At 37.3% G+C, this 11761-nt stretch overlaps 1 protein-coding gene across 2 annotated transcripts in view; it reads left to right on the top strand.

Annotated features, from left to right (window-relative positions):
• Nucleotides 1-3263: 3263 nt before the first annotated feature.
• The window catches only part of arhgef39 (Rho guanine nucleotide exchange factor (GEF) 39), a 60305-nt gene continuing 51807 nt past the window's right edge, over nucleotides 3264-11761 (top strand). The window contains exons 1-3 of one of the 2 annotated variants that reach the window (XM_087177250.1): nucleotides 3264-3312; nucleotides 4739-4895; nucleotides 8831-8925. In XM_087177250.1, coding sequence (XP_087033376.1) covers nucleotides 4761-4895; nucleotides 8831-8925 — 230 coding nt within the window. In that variant the 5' untranslated portion in view covers nucleotides 3264-3312; nucleotides 4739-4760. The remainder of the gene's footprint in view (nucleotides 3313-4738; nucleotides 4896-8830; nucleotides 8926-11761) is intronic. The other variant, XM_023418729.2, reaches the window with a different exon arrangement.

The following is an 11761-nucleotide window of genomic DNA, read 5'->3' as shown; positions in this document are numbered from 1 at the left end:
TCTCTAGAATGTTTTTAATCTTTATCAGTTAAATACGAAAAATGTGTATGATTTTTTTTCTATTTCATTTTGTTTATGCTTTTCTATTTTTTTTCGAAAATTCTCTCTGATTATTTTACCATTTTACTTTTACTTTACTGACTTAATTTACTATGTCTTTTTTTGTCATTGTTATCTTTATGTAATAACATCTGTAAATACACAAACTTTAATTATTCCAGGTCTCAGGATGATTTGTAATTTAAAATCTATTTGGGGATGATGAATAAATCGTTAACATGATTTTAATGTCGCCTTCGGTTAATCCACCCCTAATGACTTGGTAACTGAGTACCCTCGCCTTGCGGACTGACTTCTTCCACTTCTTATGGTTGTTCCCTACTTTCACACCTGACAGATTTACCTGATCTCATCAGTACCATGGATTATTATTTCATTTTACTGCCTGTAATAATCAGGTGATGTCTGCACTGTTTCACTTGCCCTCATGATTCTACTCTTTGCGAACTAGCCAAATAGTAATTTGCTGCTTGGGATGTATCAAGCGTTATTTAGTTAATTTATATCTATATCCCAATACACACGACCTTGAACTTAGCATGTATTTCTCAAAAACACCAATAGGTGTCACCAAACAGCAAACTATAAAATATCAGGGTGCCGCCATCAGACACACTTCTGCTGTAGTGCTGTAGTGAAAAACACACTCTTTGGAGGACGAAAAATTAAAAACTGAGGCAGTTTTGGCAGAACCTTTCCCAACGCACTACAGATGCTGATAATCATACAGCACCACACGGAGTAATGTTTTAATTGCAGTTACAAATGATAGAAATCCATCAAGTGCAAGTACAACAAAATTGTATTTTCCATACAGACACTTGTCGACGCGGGACGCTAGCCCAATGCTAGGCCAACTACGAAACAGACCCAAGACTAGTGGGCCAAATGCAAGTAGAGTGGGGAAACAGGCTTGACACTATAGCAAGCCCGGCGCTAGCCAAATGGAACCTGGCTGGAGGCTAGCAGGCAGGAAGCTAGCGAACAAACAGGAACATTGTGTGAGTGGGCCAAGGGAAGGTGACGGGGAGGGTGGCTGAATGAATAAATTGACACATTAGAATTAATGTAGCACAGCTTGAATGAATGAACCTTGAACAAGAAATCAAAGGTCTAGTATATGGAAGAGAGAAAAAAAAATCCAATCTGAAGGAGTTAAAATAGTCAGTAGTTATTTATTTGTGATCAGGATGTTCACCAAAGAACTGCCCCATTATCAAAATCAATAGAAATTAGAACCTGCAATTACTCCTTAATTCATTGACAGGTAATAATACACATACTAAACCTACATGGCATCTAAATAACAACTTAAATCATGGTATATGTGTGAAAATCATGATTGCTGATATAGTAACCCTGGTTGGTCCTTAATCACTCTTTAAATTGAAAAAAAGAGAATACTGCTTTCGTAATAACCATTACCCAGATGTGAATTCAATAAAGTTATGAGTAACTTAAAAACACTATGTGTCCCCCCTTCTTTACTTGTGTCCTGTCTTGCAGCAGGACTTGGCCTCTATCAGCACTAGATGTCAGTGTTCTCGCTGCTCTGTGGAGCTGCAGGCAACATGAACTGCAGCCTGGGATATGCTCCAGAAAAAAAATGCATCCTATTTTTTCACTTGAAAGTCCTCAGTCCTCGTGGATTTCATTCTATAGCCTCCTGCGTCACAGCCTGATTACTGAGGGCATCACTTTTATCTTTAATGAGCTACAAACTGCTGAGCTGCACTTTCTTCTGGAGCCATTCTCACATCAACCAGTGCACCATCTCTCACCACTTGCTGCCAGTTATGCTGTATCTTCTCCTTAAGGTTTCCTTAAGTAAAAAAGATAAAACTTTATGTGTTCACAGTAGAAATCTGTGGAAGGTCTGGGAATGAGTCAGAGAAAGTTACAAAAAGAAAACAGAGAAAACAAGAAAAACTCACTCATAATCAAGCATACAAAAAACATTTACATTACTTAATCCTTTCCAGGCTACATTTAGGAGCTTTAGTGAAAAGCAAAGCTGGATTACCAGAACTCCAGGGGGCTCCAAAACCTCCAGGAAGTCTGTGTGTCAAGTAGTTCATGCTAATTTCATAGAATATTTGTTTAGGAATATATACCATTAAAGTACAATACAGGGCCTGAAAGTGGGTGCTGCTTCAATGTCTAATCTTGACGACCTGTCTCCTCATTTCAGCTTTGTTAAATTACAACACAGCAAACCTGGACCATCTCTAGTATACACACATTGAATAACAAGTAAGAGAAAAGGGGGTAAATTGGGGCCCAGGAGCTCATTTTTGCCTCAGAGGCCAAATAACCACCCATGGTAAAAGGAACATATTTCCAAACATGAAAAGTAGCACTGAAATTTTAAATATTAAAATAGGATTAAGAGCACAGATATATCATTAGTAAAATCTAAATGTTGCAAAGAAACAAACAGTAATACAGTAATAGTTTATTATTAGGAGGGTTAATGTTAACATGACAATTTTTCCAGTGTTCTTTATTTACAGGAAATAGTTTTTTTTTCAAACAAAAACATATAAAAACATAGTGGAACCATCGTACTAACATTGTATTAAATCCAGAAAAGTCAATACATTCGGGCTTGTTTTAAAGTTCAAATTAAATCTAATTTAAAATACTGAAATTATTCTTAGCTTTTTTTGCTCTTCACATTTGTAATTAAAGTGCTGTACTGTTTGACTGAAAACAGTGAATGATGGATTGGTATTTACAATTATCAGTGACTGAATCATGGGAAATATTCACTTTGACATTAGCACCTATTTTCCTATTGACAAAATTCTGGATCTCAACAAAATAAATGTGTATGAACAAATTGTACAGAACTTCCCTGTTGCCACAAGGTTTTTCCAGTGTATACAGAGCCATTGCTACCATTTAATTCCAATGTGTCTAATTCCAATGTGTTAATGTCTTTACATTTTACTAAAAAAGAAAAGTAAATATAGCACAGTTTGATGAAGTTCTGCTGCGTCTGTTCATTAATGGTTTATTCCACAGATTAATGACTTCAGTGAGTGAAAATGCTGAATGCAGTTCAGAATGTATCTGGTACAGCAGATAATTTCTACAACAGCTCTGGCCGTACACACAGAGTGGGTGGGTCTTTCCTGTTATTGTCTCGGTGTTGAGCCAATCAGCGCAGTCCGTCAGCATCGCAGCCCGGAAGAAGGAAGCTAAACCTGAAAAGAGCGCCTTGATTGAAAGTGGAGACGTTACCTGAAGGTAAGCCACGTATTACTTTAGCATACGGTACCTAAGCTATATTAAGATATTTTATGTCGATACAACGGGTTGTTTCTCACACGAAACAATGTCGCTCTAACAAATAAGGTTAATGTGTTGAAAACTTTCTTACGGTTCCTTATATCGCTTCCTCATAATGCCTCATTCGAGCGATACTATCCTTTTGACGAAAAGAGTATTTATCGCTTTTATTCAACATTAACATTACGGCCACATAAAGGTATATAAACGTTTGGTATTATTTTGACGTCACAGTGTCGCAGATGAAATATGCTGCTGCTCAGAATGTTAACCGAGTTTCACTAATAGAGGACATACTTTAGGACATTTCCAGGTAGGATATGCTTCTAAGCCTTTAGAAATTGCCATAAAAACAAAATTGAATCAACAAAAGTACAGCTATCTTTATCAAATGTAGACATCCTTGTAGGAATTCACTGTGATTGTTTTTTTTTTACCTGTTATCAACACAGTATAATGTCTATCACATTTTCAAAATAAAATGAAATTCATTCCAGTGACTAAAAGCTCTGCTTCAAAGTAAGAGCACTTCATAGAAATGTAGTGGAGTCAAAAGTACACTATTTGTCTTTTAAGTGTAGTGGAGGAAAAGTCAGAAGTTTTACTCAAGTAAAGAACAGATACTGGAAAAATATACTTATTCAAGAAAATGTACTATGTTACTGTCCACGCCTGATTTTGGTATTCGCCTAAAGTCATCTCATGAAAATTTAGAATACTATAGAAAACACAAAGCTACATAATGCCTTGACGGGAATGTACAAGTGAATGTAAACGTATGTAACATTGAAGGGTAAAACAAATTCATTCCTCAGTTATGGCTTGCTTTAAATGTTACTAATAATTTTCTTGATATCTTTGCATTGATACAGAGCTTTTAGTACCAAAATCCTGTTTTGCACTGAGCACAAAGAGGGATTTTCATGCTACAAAGACTGGAACTTTGGTGGATACTCTCTTGATATAAAATTGATATAATAAGTCAGACTGTTGAAGTTGAATATTAGCTTCTGCTGAACTCTAGATTACATTCTGCACAGAACAGAGACTATTGATTTAGTCCCCTGTCACTTACAGTGTCATCACTTTAGGAAGGGATCTGTTAGTTTGCAACCAGTATAGACAAAAGGTACAATTACAGTGATTAATACTTTAATGTACATTTGGGTAAGGGCTGCTCCATATGCAAAAAATATTTTTTATCATATATTTAATTGAGTATTTTGGCAGATATTGTGATTGCAATATGAGTCACTAGTACAGTTAAAATGATTGTTTATGAATCAGAATTAGAATACTTTATTGATCCCCATGGGGAAATTAAGTGAATTTATCATTGGTTCAATGCCTTGTCTGTAAACCAGGCCTGCTTGTGTCTCTGCAGAGTCCTCCTTGTCACTGCGACCATGAGTTTCGTCCCTGGTCTGGGCAGCAGCATCCAGGAGCAGAGGGACCGCTGGGAGAGAAAACGCAGCCGAACAGCCAGAGAGTTGGTGCAGACAGAACAACATTACTGCCAACAGCTGAAGCTGGTCACCACCGTACGTACTGTAGCGGTCATGAGCTCTGGTTTAATCTGCTCAGAGAGATTACACACTGTCTGTCTGAACTAAAGGCCTCAAAAAGCTAACACTGAGAGGCTTTCATTGTCTTTACTTAGCAGTGATTGGTCTATTTTTATTAATGTTTTATTTTAATACAAATTTTTTTTTTAATACTTAATTACTACCAGTATTAAAAGTATACGTTTAATAGTTTACTTTTAATACTAGAGTTACCCTTATCCACAACCACAGATGACCCTCACACCTAAGGGAGTATGTATCTTAAATTTTATTATAGTGTTAAAAAGTGTTATAGAAAATAAATCCTTATAGAACTTGAAAAGAAAAGACTAAATTAAGACTTACAAAAACACTATGTCTCTCAACCTCCTGGCACTAAATATTTTGTATTAGGTGGCAAATACCACCAAACTCTCAGATCATTAAAAAAATACTTATGTCCCCCCACCGGCGACATTCAGACCCGGAGGCATACTGTTTAAGGGTGGTCGGTCCATCCCATTATCGTGGACGCGATATCTCAGTGACGCCTTGACGGAACTTCTTCAAATTTGGCACAAATGTTCACTAGGACTCAAGGATGAACTCATTGGATTTTGGTGGTCAGATGTCAAAGGTCAAGGTCACGGTGACCTCACGTTCTTGTGAATGCGATATATCAAGAACGCCCAGAGGGAATTTCATCACCTCTGTCACACTCACAAAATACGTCTTTGGCCATAACTTACAAAATCATTCACTTATTATGAAAGAAGTTAACTCAAATGTTTATAAGGATAAAATGAAGTGATGACATTTATATCCAAAAGGTCAAAGGTCAACTTCACTGTGACATCATAATGTTCAGCAAAAACACCTCTTATTATTCAATGTTGTAACTCAGGAAGGAAAAACTGTGACCTCATTTCCTGTAACTTGGCTGGTTGGTGGAGGAAACAACCACAAGGAGGTGATTCTAGTTTTTTGTTTGTATTTTTATGTTTTTTAATAACTCGTTAATTATTTGCTACTACTGTACATTCTATAGTTAGTCTGCTCCAGTTAAGTTTGGAAAGACTGAGATAAAATTTCTGTAAATACAAACCAACAAAAGTAACAAACTAGCTTCCATGCCTGTGGCTACACATGATTGAGAGGACACAGTCATACTGTAACTTTTGCATCATAGACCTGTGCACTATTTTGGAAATGTTCTGATGAGTACGGACGAGATGGTTTTAATAAATGCACTCAGTGTAGTTCGACTGTAACTCTATGATCGCTGCTGATCTGAGATCTTGGATTGGCCCACTCTGCTGTTTCATATGATCCAGGTGTACCTCTTCTGAAAGGCTCTGTTCAGATTACAAAAAGGTACAAAATTTATTGTCTCACTTCCATCCATCCATCCATTTGCTGCTGCTTATCTGAGGCCAGGTCACAGTGGTAGCAGGCTAAGTAAGGTTCTGGTACTAGCTGGTTGTGCCTGGGAAAAAAGGGAGGTGCTCAGGAGCCATGCTTATTGGATGCCTGAACCACTTCGTACCTGACTCCTTTTGATGCAAAGGAGCAGCATCTCCAGTCCCAGCTCCCTCCCAATGTTCAGGCCAATCTAAATAGTAAACTCATTTTGGCTACTGCTATCCATTCATTCTTTATTTTGGTCACTACCTAAAGCGTGAGACTGTAGATGAGGGTCGGAACATGCACAGATCCACGTGTTAAGATAAGAGCTTCGCTTTCAGGCTCAGCTACCTCTTCTCCACAACAGTCCAGAGCAATGCTCACATGACTGCTGAGGCTCCACCAGACTGCCTTTCTACTTCATGCTCCATTTTACACTTCTGCCAGAGAACCAAGGCCTGAAAGTGACGACTTTTGATGGCCTATTGATCACAGCTACGAGCAGCTGCCTCGACAATGAAGGCTTTCAACATGGCGCTCTTGTATTCCTTGTCCCCCTACCTCCCTCAGGATGCATGAGAGGTCCCTCTTGAGGTGGGAGTTAGAGTCTGCAGAAAGAGACATTCACAGTTCACCCTCACAACACGTTTGGGTTTACCTGGTCTGTCTGATCTCTCCGTAAACATCAGAAGAAATAATTACACTTTTAAGAATACAACATTAAGCGTCAGGAAAAATGAATAGTGTTGCTACAACAAAGGCAATGTAATCATGTAAATAAATTACAAGAGAAGTGTCTGTTTCAGTCTGATTCAACTAAGCATTCGACAACATGATTGATCATGCATGTGGTATGTTTGCTTTGTGGTCATAAATCAGAGCAGTCTGTTGCAATGTCACAAAAAAAAAATAGAAAGCCTTCAGAGTTTTATGAATTGGGTGAAATAAGGGAAATGGCTTAATCAGTCCAATATGGTACATAAGAAAACTCACAGATGCACTGCAGTCCAAAGTTAGACTGAGGACAGTTTGATAACTAGCTGGACACACATTTGAAGTTATTTTAGATTTCATACTGATTTCATATTGATCAGCTTGACTTGTATCAGTGGGCCCATTTTGTTTGCATCAAGATTTGTAATCAGAGATTTATTTAAGGGAAGAGCACACACTGTTGACAGTTTTCACTGGAACTACAGCCTAATGAGGAAATACTTAAAACAGAATCACCTCCTCGTGGTTGTTTCCTCCACCAACCAACCAAGTTACAGGAAATATGGTCACAGTCTCTCCTTCCTGAGTTACAGCGTTGAATAATGGCCAGAAGTGTTTTTAGAGAACATTATGATGTCACAGTGACCTTTGAACTTTGAGATATAAAATGTCATCACTTCATTTTATCCTCATAGACATTTGAGTTCAATTGTGTCATAATTAATGAATGAATATGAGTTATGGCCAAAAACCTGTTTTGTGAGGTCACAGTGTGACAGAAGTATCGAGATTCCCTCTGGGCGTTCCTGATATATCGCATTCACAAGAACGTGAAGTCACCATGACCTTTTACCTTGAACCACCAAAATCAAATCAGTTCATCTTTGAGTCCTAGTGAATGTATGTGCCAAATTTGGAGAAGCTCCATCAAGGTGTTGAGATATTGCGTCAACGAGGATGAGAAAACAAAACCAATGTGCCTCTGGCTCCGGCTGCTTACAGGGAAGTCTGTCTATGGATGATCAAGATTAAGAAACAACACTGTTTCAGAAAGAGATGCTACATCTAAATTAAGATTAGAAATCTCATCTTAAAACCTGTGCATATGATACTAAAATTATCTGCATGTCTAGACAGCACTACAGGAAAGAAAACATGTTTTTTAGTCATCTGTGTTTGACTAATATTGTTTGTTAATAAATGTATTGACTGAATGAAGACAGAAATCTCCATGCCAAGTATTTGCAGAGGTAAAAGATTCAACATACAGGCTATTCTGTACAATGTGTTCCACTGCGACGTTATGAAGTGCCCTTTTACTGTTCAATACATTAACAGACTCAAGGTAGAGTTCATGGTAATTTTCCTCCCTGTGGAGAGAACAGACTTTTCCCACCCATCGCTGCAGACTCATTTCTACACAATTACTCACCCTTCACCCATTCACTCCAGTTAGGAGTCATTTTAGGCCTAATGCACATTCAATTTGCTAATCCCATTTTCATTTCATTTGACTTGAGACTAGCACAGCTGTCGGTTCATTGTGAGTGCTGCTGTACAACAACATCCCTCTGTACTATGCGCTATGTAGTTAGACAGTACTTACATGTTCTGCGCAGTCTGGTCTTGGTATTACATTTGCTCTCTGTTTTGGGAGCGTAATTAAGATGTCAGCAGTGAAAGCACATCCTTATCAAAGAAATATTTCCATTCATCAGTGGCATATCCAATCAGAGATGGCCCAGCTCCGGCTTATTAATACAAATGCAGAAATAATGTCATTTTGTCTCCCTCTTCTCTCTTGTTTCTCACAGTACTTTGTTGAGATCTTGAAGGCCAAAGGAACCCTGAGGCAGGACATTACAGAAAACATCTTCAGTTCAATTAAAGCCATTCATTCAGTAAACCAGTAAGTATCCTCTGAATAATTTAACAAATATCTATGCTTTGGAGATGGTGTTGAGAGACCATGTAAAGGGCTGAGGATTAGTAGGTTGTCTCTTGTGTTAAAATGCAGTCAAGATACACTCTAAGGTTGCCAAAGTGTAGTCCTTATCTTCACCATTAGCAGAAGTCAATGATATTGTGTTCCAGCGTGGAGGTGTTCTCTTCCCTGGTGGACACATTACTGCATATCAGGTGGAATTACTCCAGCTGATATCGCAAAGTGAAGAGCATTATTGTTACCATAGTACATTAATGAATCGTCGTTACCTACCTGACCTGCTGTTGAAGATCTCGGGAATTGGAAGCCAGCGCTGAGAGAAGCTGATCTTATTCCATGTCTAGGCGTCACATTGATCTTGTGCTATAAAACTAAAAATCTCCAAGTGCTCTTGAGAGACTTGATAAACTTCAGCCCAATAAATAAAAGGTTGATGTTTGAAGGTGGTACATGTGTACATGCTGAGGCACTAGGTTCAGCTACGGTAACCATGAATCAATGAAGAAAAGCAGCTCATAGTAACCCTGGGTTGTTAAAAGCTGATCCCAAATCTGATATTTTTGTCTCAAAGTCAAACTGATTATTATTTTGTAGCAAAACATGGGGCTGGTATTCTGTGACATTAGATATTCTTTAACCTCTTTTACTTGTTAAATGTGAAATATTCGATAGTAAACCATTCCATATTTTCATCCCTCTGTATATAACAGTATGCTGCGTCACATTAGTGTTTGAGACGGGAGGTAAAAACTGTGGAGGTCCAGGGATGTCACAGGAAAAGTAATAAAGCATTTCCTTAATTTCATATTTTAATAGGCATTAAAATAGGAATTGTAAAAAGAATTTGTAAAAAGAAAAAAATAAACGATTAATCTATCAATAAATACTGAAGAGTTAAAAAATTGGATTTACAAAACTCTCATGAAGTACACAATTTAGAAATACACTTATTAATTCATGAATAAATGATAGAATTTGAAAAACTATTTGAGAAGGAATTTTAAAAATGGGAATACATTCCTGGATTCCCTCTTCAATTTCCAATTCCTGTTCCTTTTCCATCTAATTGATTAGCTTAGTCATTTAGCTTCTCCTGTTAGCTTGTTTTGCAAAAATTTGTAAAAATGTGTTATCACTTTGTGATTATGGATTTTTCAATCAGAAAAATCATTATTTAAAATCAATATTTTCTATTTAAAATTAAATCTGCAACATAATAAAAGGGTCTGAATACTTTCTGAAGCCACTGTATTAATTCATTATTTAGTCAGACACAATCATATGCAGATAATAATATGGACATTCAGCCAGGAACCAATCAGATTTGCTGTCTCCAGTCTAAACACAGTCTGATGGACAAACGCACAGTTCAGTATGAGACTGTACAGCATGAGAAACATTGGTGTGACTGATTTCCAGATATAAAAATGAGTGGTGTGGGTTCCCACAGGCCCTCATCCTCCGCAGACTGACAGACCTTCTTGTTGAGAGTGCTACAATGAAGATTGAAGTATGAATTACACCGTCTTATGTATTGGATAAATGGTTATGCAGATCTCATACATCTTCATTATGAGCCCCTTGTTGAATCAATGGTTGAAACATAATGGCAAGCACTCCATTTTAAAGAATGATCCATGGAGAGACAGTGTGATAGTGCCAGACTTATTTACAACTGTTACGGGCTTGATTATAGATTTTCCTATATTATTCACTTTCTTTCACTCTGACATTTGGTTTACGTTGAATAGCTGTGTGACAGTGGTGATAATTAGCTGCCATAGACGATTGTGTGTTTGACTCCGTCATCTAGCTGTCACACATGAAACATCAAGTATTATATACTGTAAGTCTTTGTGCATTTAACAGGCCCATAACAATCAAATGACATGCTGTAAAAGGCTTGTTGCTGCTTCTACCAGCAGGCGCACTGTCTCAGTCAAGGTCTGGGTATCAAACCCACCAAAACGTTATCTTGTACTGAAAGTATTGAATGTGTTGTTTTCATATTCTTTGATTGATTGCTTAATTGTTGCTTATTTAAATCAGAACTTTTGACAATTTTATACTTTTTTTTTATTCAGGCCAAGCTCCTTTATGGCTCTTGGTGTTTAAGCAATGTTTAACAATTGGGATCTTTGGAGAAAAAGGTTTTGTTCAACACTTTATCAATACAGAAACTCAGTATTGATAACAGACTGTGGAGGGTTGGATTGTGTGTGAACCTGCAGCTTTGCTGTGTGCAGTCACCACAGCTAATGTTAAACTATCAAGTCAGTAAACTCCTCCAAACTGAAGGCCGACTGCTTGTTAAACCTAATTAATAAAATAATGTAACTAATTAACTTTGCTGTTGAGCAATTAGTGAAGAAATAATCACTTTTTGAAAGAGTAATATGTAATGAGTAATTGATTACATTTTTTCAAGCAACTTGTCCAACATTGACAAAATGTATATAAAGACATGCAACCTTAACCCAGGTCATATTTTATTGTTCATTTATCAAGCAGAAAATATCTCATATCATTTTTTTCAAGCAAAAGTGATATTACTTTTTGAAGGCTAGAAACCAGGGTTGCTCTTGTGATTTTGACTCTTGAAGAATCCCGTACTTGGTAGGGAGTCTGCCCAGCTTTATCAGAGAACAACTAAGAGAAAATATTTCCATTAGATGATTTTTTGCAGCAGGGCACTGATACTTAAGATGCAGCGAGAAACCAGTTTTCAATGTCAGAAAACATTCTGTGAGATCTGTGCTCATCAGCTCTACACAGCCTAATGGTTCTCTGATCATAATAC

The sequence above is a fragment of the Seriola lalandi genome, unplaced genomic scaffold (genome assembly GCF_002814215.2).
Source record: "Seriola lalandi dorsalis isolate HSWRI2012SDOR001 ecotype SW California unplaced genomic scaffold, Sedor1 jcf7180002054584, whole genome shotgun sequence".
NCBI lineage: Eukaryota > Metazoa > Chordata > Actinopteri > Carangiformes > Carangidae > Seriola > Seriola lalandi.
The sequence above is the reverse complement of the archived record's forward strand: the minus strand, read 5'-3'. Positions and strand labels throughout refer to the sequence as shown.